Below are 18,390 nucleotides of genomic sequence, written 5' to 3'. Positions count from 1 at the left end.
CCTCCCTCCACCTACACCTCCCTCTATCTCCACCTCCCTCCATCTCCACCTCCGTCTCCACCTCCTTCCACCTCCACCTCCCTCTATCTCCACCTCCCTCCATCTCCACCTCCCTCCACCTTCCTCCACCTCCACCTCCCTCTATATCCACCTCCCTCTATATCCACCTCCCTCCATCTCCACCTCCCTCCACCTCCGTCTCCACCTCCCTCCACCTCCACCTCCTTCCATCTCCACCTCCGTCTCCACCTCCTTCCACCTCCACCTCCACCTCCACCTCCCTCTATCTCCACCTCCCTCCATCTCCACCTCCCTCCACCTTCCTCCACCTCCACCTCCCTCTATCTCCACCTCCCTCTATATCCACTTCCCTCCATCTCCACCTCCCTCCACCTCCGTCTCCACCTCCCTCCACCTCCACCTCCCTCTATCTCCACCTCCCTCCACCTCCGTCTCCACCTCCCTCCACCTCCACCTCCCTCTATCTCCACCTCCCTCCACCTCCATCTCCACCTCCGTCTCCACCTCCGTCTCCACCTCCCTCCACCTTCACCTCCCTCTATCTCCACCTCCCTCCACCTCCCTGTATCTCCACCTCCATCTCCACCTCCCTCCACCTTCACCTCCCTCTATCTCCACCTCCATCTCCACCTCCCTCCACCTCCGTCTCCACCTCCCTCCACCTCCGTCTCCACCTCCCTCCACCTTCACCTCCCTCTATCTCCACCTCCCTCCGTCTCCACCTCCCTCCACCTCCGTCTCCACCTACCTCCACCTTCACATACCTCCACCTCCACCTTCACCTCCCTCTATCTCCACCTCCCTCCATCTCCGTCTCCACCTCCCTCCACCTCCACCTCCCTCTATCTCTACCTCCTTCCACCTCCATCTCCACCTCCCTCCACCTCCCTCCACCTCCATCTCCACCTCCCTCCATCTCCTCCCTCCACCTCCACCTCCACCTCCCTCCACCTCCATCTCCACCTCCCTCCACCTCCATCTCCACCTCCCTCCATCTCCTCCCTCCACCTCCACCTCCCTCCATCTCCACCTCCCTCCACCTCCATCTCCACCTCCCTCCATCTCCCTCCATGCTCGCCCTTTTCTTTTTTTGTTTTGCTTGCCCCCAAAAGATGATTCCTTGCACCTTATTCTGTTGTCTTTTCCGTACCTTACTGTTTCTGTCCATCTTCCTCTCTTATCTCTCCCCACCCTCTCTCTCACACAGCCCCCCCCCACCCCCACACACACACACACCTCCTGTCTATCTTCTATGTAGGCTAGCTCCGTGGAGACCTCACCTCTCTGTTTTCTCCATTTTTTTCTTCTTTTCTTTTCCTTCTCTCTCCCTTCTTCTCTCTCCCTCCTTCTCTCTCCCTCCTTCTCTCTCCCTCCTTCTCTCTCCTCTCATGTTTTTTCCTTTCTGCTCCCTTCTTCCTTATCACTCTTCTCCTTTTCCTCTCCGCTCTCCTCCTCCTCCTGAATGCGGTCGGTGTGTTTGTGTCTGCGTCTGGTCAGATCCGAGCAGATCACTTGAACAGATGCGGCAGAGCAGGTGGAAGCCAAGCTCTGCACACACTGCACAGAACATGCTGTATTCACACGCTTCCTGCAATCAGACGTGTGCTTTGCCTATTTAATACCTTCTGTGTCGCTCTCTCTCTCTCTGTCTCTCTCTCTGTATCTCTCTCTCTCTCTCTCTCTGTGTATCTCTCTCTGTCTCTCTCTCTCTCTCTGTCTCTCTCTCTCTCTGTCTCTCTCTCTCTCTCTCTCTCTCTCTCTCTGTCTCTCTCTCTCTCTCTCTCTCTCTCTCTCTCTCTGTGTATCTCTCTCTGTCTCTCTCTCTCTCTCTCTCTCTGTATCTCTCTCTCTGTCTCTCTCTCTCTCTCTCCTGCAGGTGGGTTCAGATTGCGTGCCCGCGCCTCTCCATCGATTGGGGATCTGCCTTCACCAAGCCCCTACTGTCTCCCTATGAGGTAAACACACACACACACACAACGCCTAAACATCAGCGAACACATCTGCTTTTGTGTTCTGCCATATGCCATCAAAGCAAGACAAGAAGACATAAGCACACACACACACACACAGACAGACAGTTCCCCACCCGGCCCCACTCTCCACCATACAGAGCACTTCATCCTCCCACGCCCCCCACTTGGAGCCGGGCGGGGTGGGGTGGGGGGGGCAGGGCGGGGGCTCCTTGGTGAAAGTGTGTGTGGGGCGGGGCGGGGGGGGGGGGGGGGGGGTGTTGACAGCAGCGGCGGCAGTTCATTGGGCCTGTTTGTTCTGGAGGCTGGCATGCAGGAGGACAGGCTATCAACCAACTAGCTAGGAGGCTTCTGCAGAGAGAGCCTCTGTCTACTGCTACTCCTGCTGGTGTTGCTGCTGCTGGTGTTGCTGTCTTAGCCTGTATACACACACACACACACACTTTTTCTCAATCTCTCTCTTTCATTCACACACACACACACGCATACTTTTTACCCTTTCTCTCTCACTCACTCGCTCACACAAACTCTCTCTCTGTCTCTCCATCACACATACATACACACACACTCACACACACACACACACACACACACACATACACACACAGCATCAGAATTGCAGCAGGGGCACAGGAGCCCAGCTCCCCCTACTGACAACATGGCGACACTACACCTCAAACCTGTTAGCTTACTTTTTTCCAACGAGAGACGGGGAGATTGGATAGCACATTGAGATTCATTTCAAGGCAAGCATTTGTTTACCTACGGCTATGTCTGTATGACTCGAGAAAACTGGCTTTTTCTGTGATTTGTTTGGCAGAAAAGCAATATAGTTGTGACTAAGACTGTATTTGCAGTTAACTATTACAACCATCTATCATTTTGTCCTTAAAGGAAAAAAATCATTTTCAGGGGAATAACTGCCTTGGATAAGTGGGTGTCTTTCCGTGGAAATGCTTGCTGATGTATGTAGGAGGGTTTTCACTGCTAACACAGCCATTACACAGACCTCCAAGGTCAGCGCTTGGTTCTCAGCTGTCTGACCGACGCTCTGGAACCATAATGGCTGAATAATGGGTCAGGTAACTTCACTTCTTGGAGTTACCATGACGATAAGCACCTATTTTGTTTGTGGTGATTGTTGTTGCAAGCCCTCGGGTCAAATCAAACCTTTTTGCCTGACAGGCTCGGTGCGATGATAGCGATACATACAGCGATTTCCTTCGTAGTCTGCGCCCCTTGTGGTGTTGTGATAAGTCTTAATTCACCTCCTCTCATCCCTACTAATGTTCTGTATTTGTAACCCCCCCCCCCCACACACACACACACTACTGTCTGTGGCATTTGAAGGAAGACGAGGGAGAGAGGAAGAAGGGGGGGCAGTGGTTATTTTCAGTGTCTCTCATGTTATATTTATAGTCAATAAGACACAGTTGCCTTTGCTGTCAGGGCAGGGATTAGCAGGATCTGCTAGCTTCCAAAGAAAGAGACATGAGAGAGAGAGAGAGAGAGAGAGAGAGAGAGAGAGAGAGAGAGAGAGAGAGAGAGAGAGAGCAGAGAGAGAGAGAGAGAGAGGCAGAGAGAGAGAGAGAGAGAGAGAGAGGCAGAGAGAGGCAGAGAGAGAGAGGCAGAGAGAGAGAGGCAGAGAGAGAGAGGCAGAGAGAGAGAGAGGCAGAAAGAGAGAGGCAGAGAGAGAGAGGCAGAGAGAGAGAGGCAGAGAGAGAGGCAGAGAGAGAGGCAGAGAGAGAGGCAGAGAGAGAGGCAGAGAGAGAGAGAGAGGCAGAGAGAGAGGCAGAGAGAGAGAGAGAGAGAGAGGATGGGGATCACAGACACAAAGGATAAAAGGACTAGAGAGAGGAAAAGCTCAGTAAAAAATCAGTCCCTCAATAAAGGAAGTCCTTCCAAGGTAGAGATTTGATTCCCCGGAAAGAACGTGAGCTGGATACCACACATCCAGATGTTCTCCCTCCCAGATGTACAGAGGGACACCAGCTCCTGGTGGAAGTGCTGCCTGTTCCCCCTGCAGCAGCATCTGGCCGCTCGGCACGTCTCACACGACGCCATCTCAGCCCCCCGCTCTCAATATGGTGACAGCTGCCCATCTTTTTTGAAAATCAGCCGTTGTCCCACAGGGCGACACTCCTGTCTTGCCGCCTCCTCCCCTGCCTCTCCCTCCTCCTCTGCCTCTCCCTCCTCCCCTGCCTCTCCCTCCTCCCCTGCCTCTCCCTCCTCCCCTGCCTCTCCCTCCTCCCCTGCCTCTCCCTCCTCCCCTGCCTCACCTCCGACCAGCCCTGGGGGCCATTGTCACGGTGTCGCTTTGTGGTATTGATTGGGAAGGATTGATCTGGCTCACTGCGTGCAAACAGAGTGGCGGTGAAGGTAGGCTTTCTGTCTGTCTTTGCTGAGTCCTCGTGGCAGTGGCAGTGGCCCGTGGTGGAAGGGAAAGCTGGCCTGAGGGCCTGGTCTGGAGGTCTGGAGGCCTGGACTGCTAGAGATCTGGGAGGACCAGAGTTCCCAGGAACCCATGTTGGCGGCCTCTCTCTCTACACTCTCTCTCTACTCTCTACACTCTCTCTCTACTCTCTACACTCTCCCTACTCTCTACACTCTCTCTCTACTCTCTCTCTACACTCTCTCTCTACTCTCTACACTCTCTCTCTACTCTCTCTCTACACTCTCTCTACACTCTCTCTACTCTCTACACTCTCTCTCTACTCTCTCTACACTCTCTACTCTCTACACTCTCTCTCTACACTCTCTCTACACTCTCTCTCTACTCTCTACACTCTCTCTCTACTCTCTCTCTACACTCTCTCTCTACTCTCTACACTCTCTCTCTACTGTCTACACTCTCTCTCTACTCTCTCTCTACACTCTCTCTACTCTCTACACTCTCTCTCTACACTCTCTCTCTACTCTCTCTCTACTCTCTACACTCTCTCTCTACACTCTCTCTCTACACTCTCTCTCTACACTCTCTCTACTCTCTACACTCTCTCTCTACTCTCTACATTCTCTCTCTACTCTCTCTACTCTCTCTCTACACTCTCTCTACTGTCTACACTCTCTCTCTACTCTCTACACTCTCTACTCTCTCTCTACACTCTCTCTACTCTCTACACTCTCTCTCTACTCTCTACACTCTCTCTACTCTCTCTCTACACTCTCTCTACTCTCTACACTCTCTCTCTACACTCTCTCTACACGCTCTCTCTACTCTCTCTCTACACTCTCTCTCGACTCTCTCTCTACACACTCTCTCGACTCTCTCTCTCTCTCTACACTCTCTCTCTGTCATTCTATGATCTTACTCTCGGTCTCTTTTGCTGTCTGTTTTCTCTCCATCTGTCCCTTGAATTTCGGCTTTTTCTCCATCTCTCTGTCCCTCTCCACATCTCAGGCTGCTGTTGCTCTGCAGCAGGTGGACTGGCAGGACGTGTACCCCATGGACTTCTACTCTAATCAGAGCCTGGGGCCATGGGCGCCCAACCACCCTGACCACCAACCAGCTCGGCCCGTCCGTAAACAGACCAAGGTGAGCGGATGAATGAGAGGAGGAGAAACAACGGGGAGGGGAGAGTCGCCACAAGTCTGTGTGAATGGTGTTACCATGGTGACACCCAGTGGCTCAGCTACAGTACATGAGAGCATGATCCCTTCTTTGAGTACATCATTGGATCATGTAACCTAGTGAGTGGTACGTCTGTGTAAATCGACACTGTACCTGTGGTTGTATAACCGCTCTGTCAGTGTGTGTTCCTAGCTCTGTGGCTGTTCTCTCACTGTGCCAACCTTCCTTCAGGGTGTTTATCTTCATCTGACACCTACTAAACATATCCCAGGTAGGCACTGTCAGAGTTTCTAAAGCTAATGCCTCCCCCCCCCCATCGCCTCCCAACAGAAACATGGCTTGGTGCCATCCCTGGACGCTCAGCCCTGCGGGCAGCAGGAGTGCGCCCCGTGTGGCTGTCAGGGAGAATGACAGGCACCCCACCTCCCGTCGGCCCACTGCTGGAGACGGAGCAGCCATAAAGAGATACAACGCTAACCCTGACAGCTGGGGTGCATTGCTTTTCAGGTTCCCTTTGGATGGATGGATGGATGGATGGATGGATGGATGGATAATGCTTCTGTGATTTTAGTTTTTTTTTATGCAACCAAATGGAACGTGTCCCTACTGACAAATTGTTAAAGGGGTTGTCTGAAAAACATTCAGAGATGCAGCGTGTGTGTGTGTGTGTGCGTGCGTGCCCGGGTGCCCGTGAGTGAATGAGTGAGAGCGGAAGAGAAATAAAGGAATAGTTTGCGCAAGGCTGAGTCTTTGTGAGGCTTGGAGAGGAGGAGGAATGGCCCTAAGTGGGGTCTGTGGAGCAGCAGGCTAACGCACGCACCTGCTTTCATCCCTGAACAGGAAGCAGAAGGTGGAGAGAGAGAAAGAGACCGAGAAGCACGGCCACACAGCCTTCTATTCACTGGTCTTTGGTGGGGGTTTCTCAACCTACCAACTACGACAAAAACAAAAAATCCTTTTTATTTTCAATGCGCATTGATATTAAGTGCCACCAAAAAGAGATTCATTCTTCTTTATCAGTTGTACATCAGAGCCAGGGATCAGAACCTGGCTTTTAATCAGCAGAGGAAATGTGGATGTGCTTTAATACTTTCAAAATGTTTTCTAATTTGTCATTGTTATCTCAACCATCTTGTATCTCAGTAACTCGGGTTACTCATCTTCTGACTGCATCAGAAGAACACGTATTTATTTAAAATAATGCACAAATAAACATAAACCTATGTAAAACAACCACCGTCTGGTTTTATTCTGCTGTGTTGATCAACATGAGGTTCAATGCAGTGGTTTTGTGTGGAACGGCAGACTGCGGCTTCCTGGACCAGTCACGACTCCTCTCCTCTCTCATCTTTTATTGATGGAGGAGGCTGTCAATGCAACATTCTACCAGAGCCCCTCTGCTGCTGCCGCAACTGATTGACAATTGTGTCATGGTGCCGGGACTGCTTCCTCTAGCGTATCCTTCCTCAGGTGAGAAGGCAAGGCCACTTTGATGTGTGGCTGCCTGCTGCTGACTGAGAACAGAGTAGAATGATGGCGAGCCTGTGTGTCGTCCTGTCAGTTAGTCAATCGCCCCGGAACGCCGCATCTCCTTGGCAACAGCGGGCTAGTGTGATGCAGCCGGTCCCGCCAGATGTCCGTGTTCTCCCACTGTCGGTCACGTGACCAGATCACACGTGTTGGCTAGAACCGCTGTTTAAGTATATGCTGTAACTGTTTGGTGTGGATGGGTTCAGAACCAAAGCTCTCTCTCTCCATCTGTCTCTTCCTCTCTCCAATCTTTCTCTTGTTTCTCTCCATCTCCCTCTCTCTTTCTCCACATCGATATGTTTTGGACTGTGGGAATAGGGGAGGCATTGCATTCGACAGCAAATAAACAATCTTCCCTCCTCCAGCTCCAGGGATACTGGTGGAAGCTGTGCATTTGATTAACAAGCCCAATAAACTTGCAAAACTATGGATGGCTCTGCTGAACTAAACAACTCTGTCTTTCTAGGGAGTCTGGCTCTCCTATCAGACTAGTCCCTGCCTGCTCTGCCTGGGTATCTACATTATTTATGACTTGAGGACGGGTTTGACAAACATCGTTTGAAACTATGTTTCCCCACAGTAACCACAGCACTGGGTAGCTCAATTAGAAAGGGTTAGCCAGAACTGTACTTGAGTCACCTGGGAGCGACCATGTTTTTCTGGATGTTGAAGACAGCAGGACATTCAACTGATGAGCAGAGCGCATCTCTCAGACCACCTCTGATGAGACTCACATGTCTGGAGTTCCTCCTGTAGTCGCTGCTCACTCCCTGGTCGGTAGTCAAGCAATCATTTGTAACGTAGCGTATTTATCCGTCGCTCATCCCTCTATTAAATCAACTAGGTGTCAAAGGACTTAAAGTCGACTCGTACATTTTAGGAGTTGTGTTATTGTCACACGCTGGACGTTGTGAAGCTGAGAAATACAGTCAAACGCTTTCCCTGTTCAGACTTGTACTTGTCGGCACTGGCCACTAGATGGCGATCTTAGCCCAGCCTGTATGCTGTTGCACGTCAACCACCTTTTGTTAACGCGGCGGCTGGCGGTGCATTGATTTAACCGTGTGTTTTGCATGGCAGTGGGTGAGTGTGCACGGGGGAGTCCAGGAACCCAGTGTACTCTCCTGGCTGGTGTGTATAACCGCTTCCAGATGTGCAGGGGAATGTGACTCCACTCTCCTCCATCTCCCTTGGCATCCCTCCCTCCCTCTCTCTCTCTCTCTCTCTCGCTCCACATGTTTTTACCATCAGCGCTCCCTCTCGGCCATCAGCGCCCGGTTTCCTGTCCTCGGGGCGAAAGGATGGCCAGGGAGGGAGTGCTTGAGTGGGGGTTCAGAGTGCTTCGAGCTACTTATGAGCTTTGCCCGCAGAGACGCAGGACTGTGAGTTAAGCAACAGGTGTCCAGGATGGCTTACTGTGTTGGCTGACATCAGCGTGCCTGGGGTGTGTGTGGTCAGCTGCTGCTCATTGTTTTTAACCGCACGCTCCAGAGGATCGGCCGTATCTCTGCCAGTTTCATCACCGTCAGTTTCCGTCACCGACAAAAGGCCTCTGATATAGAAGGGCGACTGACTCCAATGTTGCTGGCTAACGGGTTCACTCCCCCCTCCCCCATCTCTGAGAGGTATTGTTTTGGGAGTGTGTGAACCAACCTCTGTTGCCTGTGATTGAAGCAGACGGGGTGGTCCACTCGATGCGTTCGACTGGTTTATTACTGTGAAGAGGGAGAGAGTCACAGAGGGCCCCCCTCCCTCCCCCACTGTTTACTACCCCCGACTAAAGGTCACAGAAGTTTAGCGACCGGCATACAAGATAACAGCATCAGGCTCTCTGCTTTCTGTCGCTCCACTGTTTACTTTTTGCCTACGGTCAGAAATAGGTGAAAGATTTCAAACAAACTGATTTTCTGTTTTCTGTCTTCATTTCGTGACGCATAGAGCGGCGTCAGCAAATGAGAAAGTGGGGAGAAGCGATTGTGCAACCTTATTTTTGTCTGTGTTTTTTTTTCTTCTACGGAGGGACTGTGTGACTCCAGTCATCCACATGTGACGGGGCCAGCTTAGGGAGAGGAGTGGCTCTGGACAGCATATAAGACCCAGAACCAGACTGGTCAGCACATGGACTGTTATCCTCTCTCTCTCTCTCTCTCTCTCTGATTCTTCCTTTCTCTCTCTCTATCCCTCTATTCCCTTTGGAATACATACCTTAACATTTCTTCTCTACCAGGAAGCGTGGTGCTGCGGGCTGGATGAATATGAAGCCTGTCTGATGTGGGTGAGGCTACTTGGTTCAGTGCTACAGTAACAACACATTTGAAGTTTTTGTCGTTGTGGTGGATGGTGTTAGAAGCACTGGGAAGATCATTTAGTGAAGGTATGTACTATGTAGTGAAGAGCAATTTTCAGTGACCTGACATTTCAAACAGAAGGTGGCGTGTTATTTAACAACAAACACATGAGGCCACTCAGGTTTGGAGGTGTAGATGTATGGTCAGGTATGTTGTTCATTTGTCTAATAGGAGGATTGCAACAAAGCTTGTCTTAGAATGGTTTGGGTTTGGTTTACTCTTGTGTCTACCATCCCGACTAGGCTATTTGTACCCTGAGGATGGACTGAGCTGGCGCACTTGTGTTTTAATTCGATTATTGCCCACAGAATAAAAGCCTTTAAAAATGAAAACCCATCTGTGAGGGCTGAACTCTTCATGCCACACAGTTCAAACGGTGATATCATATTTGCATTCTTTTTTAGCGCCAGTAGTAGTCATCTCTGCCAACCTAACACCTGAAATTGTTTTGGATACATGAAGCTCTTCTGCTGCTTCCCTTGGATTTCAGTCCTGCCAGTTTGGCACATATGGTCCCGCATAAGCCCAGCTTGGCACCAGAGGCCCGGTGTATCCAGTCACATCTGGCCCCCTGACATCAGGCCTGCGGATAGAGGCTGGAGGCCACGAGACATTTTTGGCACGAGTACTAGAAAACAAACAAATCAGAGAGAGCATTCCTGAGGGACAGAAGGGAAGAGAGAGGAACTGGGGTTCAGTGTCAGGATTCAGAGTTGGCACTGGAACCCTCCACTTGATGGACTTTTGCGACTTTGCATTCTTCAACGCAACGCTCTCTTCAGATGAGAGTCCTGTGACTGTTATGATTATGACCATAGTTAAACGTAAACGTTCCATCGTCATCGTTGCAGAACATAACCTTTCCACAACGGTTAACGATTTCTTCGTTCAAGATAGAGTGAGACATGTGAGGAAGCTTAGGTGTGTGCGTGCGCGTGTGTGCGTGCATGTGCGTGTGTGGGCAGAATTTAAATGTGAAGGAAGGTTGAATAGAAAACGTGCAGAGAAGAAGAAAAAAAATGAAGTGGTGAAAAGCGATGACTAATTCTGCGTGGGAGGTCAGCCTGTCCCCAATCGTGCGGCCAAACGCCAACCCAGCAGCAGGCTGACACCACCACGCAGTCCCTGGACGGCCGCACCCCACAGCACCCCACCTTAACCGCGGCCAATTCTCCTCCAGGTCTCTCCCTGGTTATGCGGTCTTCATGGGTTCTCCGTCAATCTGATCACATACAGTGCACTCCCAGTTTCTCTCTCTTTTCTGTCTGCCTGGCAGAGCAGGTTACAGAGGAGCTTGGGCGGACGAGTCACTCTCACACAAAACGTGACTGCGAATGCTAGTTTGCACTTCTATTATTTATTTTGTCGGGGGTGATACGTTTGACTGGAATTGTCAGCTCCCACAAACACACACACACACACACACACACTCTCTGAAACCTTAATTTTCAGCGAATGCCTGTTGACTGGCTCAGCAGTAAAAATTCTGCACATTGAAGAATATCGTCTTAAAAAGACTGTCTCGGATCAACATGTTGACAGCGATGGCACCCCCTCTGCCACAACAACAGGTCTCCGCTCTTCACACACAGGGTTGCTGCAGCCAAATACACCATCTGAACCGTCCTCTCTGAACAGTAAGAGTTTATGTGCTGCTGGGCCAGAGCACCAGCATGTAGCCTCTTACGGTCCAGGGAGTCTGGTTACCTGCGACGCTCTGGCCTCAAGGAGGATCCCTATCCGGGCAGCGCTTCCCCTCCCCTCCCCTCCACACACCTGCAGGATCGAACCGTGAGTAATGGCTCCTTCAAGCCCAGCACCACTCCACATCAGACACGAGTGCTTGAATCAATGAAGAACAAGTCAGAGACGATGTGCGAAGGTACTCTGCCCTCCTTTCTCTCACTCTTTATTGAAAGCAGATTAAAGACATTGTGTGCAAACAGAACGGTACCGGTGCTAATGAGAAGCTGCTGATTAGGTGCGGATTAAAAGGCTCTTCTGAAGAAAGAGGACATATCAATCATGAGGTCAACTCTCATTCGTCCACATGACTTGAGCTGGATGAGCTGAATATTCCCTCCATATCTTAGGTAGATTTTTGGGTCTGGTCTATATCTTCGGTTGAATGCTGGAGGGAGGGTGGTAAGAGGGGGAAAGAGGGAGGGGAGGGGCGGGGCGTGATAGATCAGGCTCCAGGGTGTTCTCCTAGCTCCACCCCCGATCCTGTGATAGTGGGCTCAGATGCTGCCCACCTACGTCAGCCTGGAAGCCTGCTGTCTACTGGCCATGAAGCCCCACTCGCTCCCAGCATCCCCTTCATGTCATCCCCCAGGGATCCCCCCCTCTCTCACTACTCCGGGGGCGATGGTTTCACGGGCCTCCTCACACATACATATAAGGGTCTTTGGAAATGGCGCATGTACATTATTCAAGCTAATGCGATCTCTCTTTCACAGGCATGGTCATGTCAGTGGTCTGATCCTACAAGCTGGAGATACCCGTGTCTTTTAGCACATCTGAAGGGTGCGATGTTCTAATTTGCTGACCCAGCGAAGGTGTTTGACACACCTGTCCATTTGGAGTAGGTTTGCCCCTTAGCGACCATGGCTGTAGACTGTTACCAGTGGTGCTGTTGCTACAGTAACAATCTAATGCCACGGTCACCATGGAGACAGAAGTGTAAAGGACTGGCTGAAGGAGAGCGTGGATGAGAATCTGGTATAGATTCCACTTCCTGTGGTGCTTCGGGTTCACAGGGGGAACCCCCTGTCTTCTCTGTCAAGGTGGGGTAGAGTCACCGGCACACAGGGCAGAGTGGAGGCACCCCAACAGTAGGGTGTGAGTGGAGAGGCAGGGCGAGGCTTGCCAGGCATCAGTAGCCATGACTGTAGACTGTTACTGTACTGTACAAGAGTGTTAGCAGTAAGCAGTCTAGAGCCAAGGTAATGATGCACTGACTGTCATGATGAGATTTGAACAAGAACGCAGTGTCGTCGAGGCAAACATTAAAACGGACATTATTCACCGTCTGAAGAACACTTGATAACAGAAGGAAAATGAAAGACTGCAATAATGATTGCAACATAAATAATACATCAAACTATATAGATTCATGTGAGAGAGAGATACAACAAACTGTTACTTTGTCATGGCGTTCTACAACATGATGATGCTCTCCTCTACATGCTACATTTGAGATGCTGAGGCTGTCATAGTCAGAGAGCGGTGAACAGACCAGCAGTACAAAGACACATACAATACAGGCCAGCCAGTCAGCAAGCATGGGGACATGGCCAAATTCTGCTGATAGATGTCTATACAGATTATCTCGGCCTGAGTCAAAGGATATGGACCAGCCACATTGTGAGGTTATGCAAAGTATATTGAGTAACAATTGTCCGATGTGAACGTGCAGAGTGTATAACAGCCTTACATCCTAACTGGCCTTCCTAGTCTAAATATAAAAGTTGGATGTGTAGTACAAGCTAACTGTTGTCTTCCCGCCAACAGACTGAGGTTTACTGACTAATTATTATATTCGCAAGTGTGACCTTGCCGCTGGTTTATAGCCGAATCAAGTTATTGTGATACACGCAGCTGTGTTAATAGTTTATAGACGTAATTTTAACAATGTCTCACTGCAGTCATTCATCCTTTCTTTATAACAGAAATATTTTGTCTTGATAATAAAATATTAAATTTAATGTCTATGATATATCTATGTCATAATATTATGTCCGACTAAAATGCCAAGATTACAGTCGGCAAAACAGATTGGAGCTCCTCTTTGCCGCTGTCCAAGGTGCTGATCGGAGTCCACAACCCAACAAACTGCACTTTCCAACCAGGCTACAGCAACCGTAAATACCGCCATTAGAGTTGTACAGTATATTTGAATATATTACACGTGGTTGAGAAAGTGGACACTAACAGTGCAAAAGCTATGAATCCTTACAAAAAAAAATCGTGTAACTGTCATCCATTAGATGTTTCTTCCGGGTATCGCTCGTGTCTCGTGTAGGCTATTCATGAAGACCATGCGAAAGATGCGATCCATATGAAAGAGACTGACTGACCTCTGCCTAGTTAGCCTGTAAAATTGATTATAGAATAGAGTGAGTTGAGAAACTGATGAATAATGAGAACCTACGAATCAACTTACTCGTTAATCAATGTTGTATCGATAATGAGGGGGGCTTCGGCTATAGGTTACACTTCAACTAAGATACCGTCACATCTACTTTATTTTCCTGGTTGAGGTGTAGTTCTTCACTGAAGGCTGTATAATTTCAAATGCACAGCGGGAGTTAGCCAAATGCAACAGAGAAAGAGAGTTGGTTTATCCGAGTCTTATTCATTCAGAGCAGCAGCCTTCTCCGGGTTTTCCTCGGGGCATTCAGATCCCCAGGGGATCACAGCCCCCTCATCTAACTGCTCTCACATCAGGCAGAGCGAGATCGCAATGCAGCTGATGGACGTATGCACATCTCGTGCTGTTTCTTTAAACCCTTCTGGTGACTGATTGGGAGTCGTGTGCATGTGCGCAGGGATGACGCAGACTTGACTTCATCTCAGAACGCGTCACGATGTCATTTTGACAGCAGAAAAAGCCAACAAACTATGAGGAGAGCCCCTGCTGTCTTTGCAGTGAATAGACAAGTAGAGTTTACGATAAGTAGATTTAACCGCAAGCGCAGCAACGGACAGGCTAGCATCATGTCCTATTTGACTTTCATCAGGATTATTCTCTTAAAAGAATGTTCTCGGTCTGACGAATCTTCAATAAATGTCACTTGAAGATATAAAAAACAATGACAATATTTATCTCAATAAAGTTATGATTGGTAATGTTGGAAATACTACTAATAACTGTTAACGTGTGACTATATGTCACCGACAATGCAGACGAGTCTCGACATAAATGTCGTTTTCTGCAGGCGGGTTAACATGCAGTTAGCATACACCCAAGACATTCTCTTTTTCTCAACTGTCACTGCCCATGTGCGCCAAAGTGACTCACACTGCAGTAACTTTGAGCCTCTGTTCTACCGTAGTACCATGACATGGCTCGCACTAGGAAATAAAAAGGTAATTCGAGACAGAATAGAAGTCTGTGATTAAGCAGTTGGTAAAATTAACGTTCTGTCATCACGTGGTTAACAGGCTATTACAACGGTGCCAGAACATGTATAACGTCTCAAACTAATAAACGATAACTTACCCATCTCTACATAAGACTAATGCACTGTCGATATATTCGATTCCATGAGAGTTAATACAATGTACATTTACTTGTTAACATTTATCATATAGCCTTACATTTGTCTTTTACAGTAAACTTCTTTAGCAACGTTATCTACCTGATCCTCGGCTGGCCAGTTCTCAGAGCATCAACGCAAGGAAAAATATTTTCTCCGGTTATCCTCGCTTGCGTATACGCTGACCATCGCGTCTTGGTTACTCGTGAAATTCGGCGGGCTGTCCCGGCGATGTCTTCTTATAGACGTCCTGTGGTGCTAGTAATGGGAAGGGGAGGGGGACTCATTCATTGAAAGGCATCACCTACATGGACGACGTACGTGGACTCCTACGTCACTGAGAGAATGTAGTCAACAGGACGCTAGGGTTCCGTTAGAAGAGGGAAGAAGAAGAGAGCCGAGGGGAGGGGGAGGAGAGGGAAGAAGAGAAGGGAGGATGAGGATAGGAAGCTCTGGGGGATGGGGTGGCGGATAGGGACCTTCTATGGTATTTTGATATGTATATGAGACCATTTTGTTCCTTCTTGCCAACGTACTTCTCGTTTTGTTCAAAATTCAGTCTATCACGGGTCATTTTTTAGTGTGGCTGGCAGACAGACATTGGAACACACCACTGATTACGATATAACAGCAATATATATATATATATATATATATACACAGTATATATATATATATATATATTTCTGTACATAGTTGCTACAGCTCAATCAACAGCATTTAGCCTAATCTGGTGGTCCTCCATGTCATCCAGTGTGCAGATGAACAGAAGGGTTTGTGGCCACTAGGCCATGGATCTAACCCAAATCATTAGTGGGATCAAACACGTGTCTGTCACTCTCTGATGCTGGTAGCAGAAGAGACCCAGTAGCCTCCTGAGGACTCTGCCGACCTGGCTCACTGACAGATCAATGACATGGAAAGATTCTCAAGTAATTGAATAATTTGATTGCAGTGGGTGAGTTCACCTAGTAGAGTCCTGATCCACAGCTCTGATCAGACTGTACAGTCCACCACGCAAGGAGGTTGAAACGAAAGACTGATGTCGTTGTTCTAGATTATAAAATGATCGGACCTCAGACAAAAGGCTGTTTAATTTGAGTGGATTAAGACACGATGATATATCTGATTAATCAACAATTACAAACTGTCATATCAATCAATCACAGATTCACCAATAGCTAGACAACAAAAAAAGAAGACAAAAAAGATGATTTAGCGAGAGCATACAATGGATCTCTGTCTCTTGTCTTTGATCCCCACCCCACTCTTTCCTAAGCACAGACACAAACACACACACACACAAACACACACACAAACACACACTCATCAGCCCACTCAAAAACACCAGATTTTACCTGACCATTTCCTGCTGTTTAAAAAAAAACATTTTCTTCTGATGTGTCACTCTGAACTGCGACAGTGTTCAGTTAACATCCTCTGATAGTGCTGTCATTGTTTATCGATCAGTTTTTCTGTGTCTTCATCTTTTCTTGCACACACAATCTTGTCTATCTGTTTATTTTTTCTCTCATTCTGTCTCTCTCTCTTTTTCCGTACATCTAACTCAGACATTTTCTTCACTTGAACGTCTGCTACTGCAGCTTTGCCTAGGTAGGTGAGAGTGAGTAGTCTGCAGTCTGGAGGCAGAGCCAGATGAATCACTAGTAATGAAGGTATGAAGTGTCACTGAGGGGGGGTGGCGGTAGGGGGTAGCTGGTCTGGGACTGGGGGTGGTGGCGGGGTGACAGGGTCCAACACAGTTACAGCAGGACATTATAGGTGGCTTTAGTGCATTTATGTGACACAGGAAGTTAGATAAGCAGCACCGGGATGCAGCACCAGGCGACGCAGTGTGAAGTCACTGGGTTGCCTCCTTCCTGGTCCCCCTGCCCTGCTGCTAGGTAATCAAACCCCAGGACAGTCGGACGTTCCTTCTGAGACTCGACAAAATAATCAAAAGTGCCTTTTTTGTTGCCATCTGAGATGGAAATGATGATTAATTATTTACAGCCAAGATATTTAGCCAAACAAGAACAACGTTGGTTTTTATATGCTGTTTGTCCTTTTTGGTGCTCTGCGTAAGCCAGACTGAACTGAACCCTTCATTTTGAGACACAACATTCAGTTTCGAGGCTCTATTCGTCCCCTATCCCCCAACCACAAGAAAAGGCATTTGCTCCTCCCAGTGGATACAGTTTGGTCATCTGTTGGATATTTCAACCCTCGTGGCTCCTGATGCCCACTGGTCTCCCCTTTGGTTTCCCCTTGACCCATTTACCGTGTTCTCCGTTTCCCGCCCTCATTACAGCCTGCTACTCCACCCTCCCAGGGCTACACCGAGGCTGCTCCGGAAGACGAACCCAAGACTCTCCAGCGCGAGTGCTGAAAGACTAATGAGGCCGTCATTAATAACTTATACAATATCAAAGGTAGTCGTGGTCAGTGATTTTTCTTCTTACTCGTAAACAGGCTCTTGCCGATGGCCTCATACATGAGATCTTGTGGGGATTATGAACGAAGCATGAAAGGGATGAACGTCACTGGGACCCAGGATGCTTCCTCCCAGCCTTTGCTCCCCCCCCCCTGCCCCCCCACACACCTCCCCCTCACTCACCCTTAGGCCCTATTTGTTGATTCCCCCTCTCTTTTCACAACTCACCGACTGCCCCCTCTTTTGACTGCAGGTTTTATCGAGTCAGCCCCCCTCCGCACACACTCTTCCACCGCCTTTCTCGGAACACCCAAATCTCCAATGCAGCAACAATTGGATCCATCTCTCAGAGAGAAAGGGAGAGAGAGAGGCAGGGAGAGGTAGGCAAAGAGAGACAGAGAAAGCGCAAGATAGAGTGAAAGACGGAGCGAGAGAGAAACAGAGATGGGTTGAGAAAGGCAGTTAGAGACAAAGAGAGCACGCGGAGAGAAAGAGAGAGAGAGAGAGAGAGAATAGGGATGCCTCTTTGAAGTCCTGGGTTACACACACTAGTTACCCATCCAATCCCCAGTGTCATTTTTATTCTGGAGCACGATTGAATCCTACCTCTCTCCTGCTCTCCCTCCTTTTCTCCCCGTCTGTCTCCGACTCTCTCCCATCACCCAGGTTCTGTCCATCCCTCCCTGGTGCTGATGAAATGGATGTCATCTCTTAGAGTGAGAGAGATCCTTCATAACTTAACATTCTCCTTTACCCAAGGGCTCTCTCATCTCTCATTGCACTGCACACAGTCATCAGTATTCTGCTCTGCTTCTCTCCTCTCTCTGTCTCGGCTTTCTCTCTCTGACACACACACACACACACCTCCAATCCCTTGAGGTTTTACCTGCACTGAAGCCTTACATTGGCAGTCATTCAAGACCCACTCTCCAGACACACAACCACCCCCGGTGTTGATTTGAAGGTGTTATAGCGTCTTGCTAATCAATCGTTCTTGTGAGAAGATACCCCCAGTGTTTTCCATTGACACGAAGCCCCCGCCTCATGCTAATAACAGCAGGCCTCATGAATCTTTCATCAATCCCCAGCCCCCCCCCCCCGCTTCCCCTGTGGGTGACCCCCACCCCTCCTTTCCCGCTGTGGGAAGCCAATGTTGATGGGTGAGAATTAATTAGCGAGGATCACCTGAATGAAGCGTGATGCTGCAGGATGGGGATGCTTCTTCTGGGGTGCAGGTGTGGCGCAGAACAGCCAG

At 49.1% G+C, this 18,390-nt stretch overlaps 1 protein-coding gene and 2 long non-coding RNA genes across 5 annotated transcripts in view; all 3 read left to right on the top strand.

Annotated features, from left to right (window-relative positions):
* dph1 (diphthamide biosynthesis 1) overlaps positions 1-6,795 on the top strand; it is a 42,183-nt gene extending 35,388 nt beyond the window's left edge. The window contains exons 10-13 of one of the 2 annotated variants that reach the window (XM_084674898.1): positions 1,898-1,976; positions 5,392-5,526; positions 5,893-6,053; positions 6,403-6,795. In XM_084674898.1, coding sequence (XP_084531024.1) covers positions 1,898-1,976; positions 5,392-5,526; positions 5,893-5,973 — 295 coding nt within the window. In that variant the 3' untranslated portion in view covers positions 5,974-6,053; positions 6,403-6,795. Of the gene's footprint in view, positions 1-1,897; positions 1,977-5,391; positions 5,527-5,892; positions 6,070-6,402 lie in introns of both variants that reach the window. The other variant, XM_084674897.1, reaches the window with a different exon arrangement.
* Positions 6,796-9,213: 2,418 nt separating this feature from the next.
* LOC146257683 (uncharacterized) lies at positions 9,214-17,132 on the top strand. Of its 2 annotated transcripts, XR_014729852.1 has the most exons (3): positions 9,214-9,363; positions 13,205-13,303; positions 17,013-17,132. It is a non-coding gene; the product is annotated as an uncharacterized LOC146257683 (long non-coding RNA). The 2 variants fall into 2 exon arrangements; XR_014729853.1 differs by lacking the exon at positions 13,205-13,303.
* Positions 11,148-13,147, top strand: LOC146257684 (uncharacterized). Its single transcript, XR_014729854.1, has 2 exons — positions 11,148-11,231; positions 11,900-13,147. It is a non-coding gene; the product is annotated as an uncharacterized LOC146257684 (long non-coding RNA).
* Positions 17,133-18,390: the final 1,258 nt, after the last annotated feature.

The sequence above is a fragment of the Hypomesus nipponensis genome, chromosome 15 (genome assembly GCF_054491055.1).
Source record: "Hypomesus nipponensis isolate SF chromosome 15, ASM5449105v1, whole genome shotgun sequence".
In the NCBI taxonomy this organism is placed as follows: domain Eukaryota; kingdom Metazoa; phylum Chordata; class Actinopteri; order Osmeriformes; family Osmeridae; genus Hypomesus; species Hypomesus nipponensis.
Note: the sequence above shows the minus strand (reverse complement) of the source record. Positions and strands in the feature narration are given on the sequence as shown.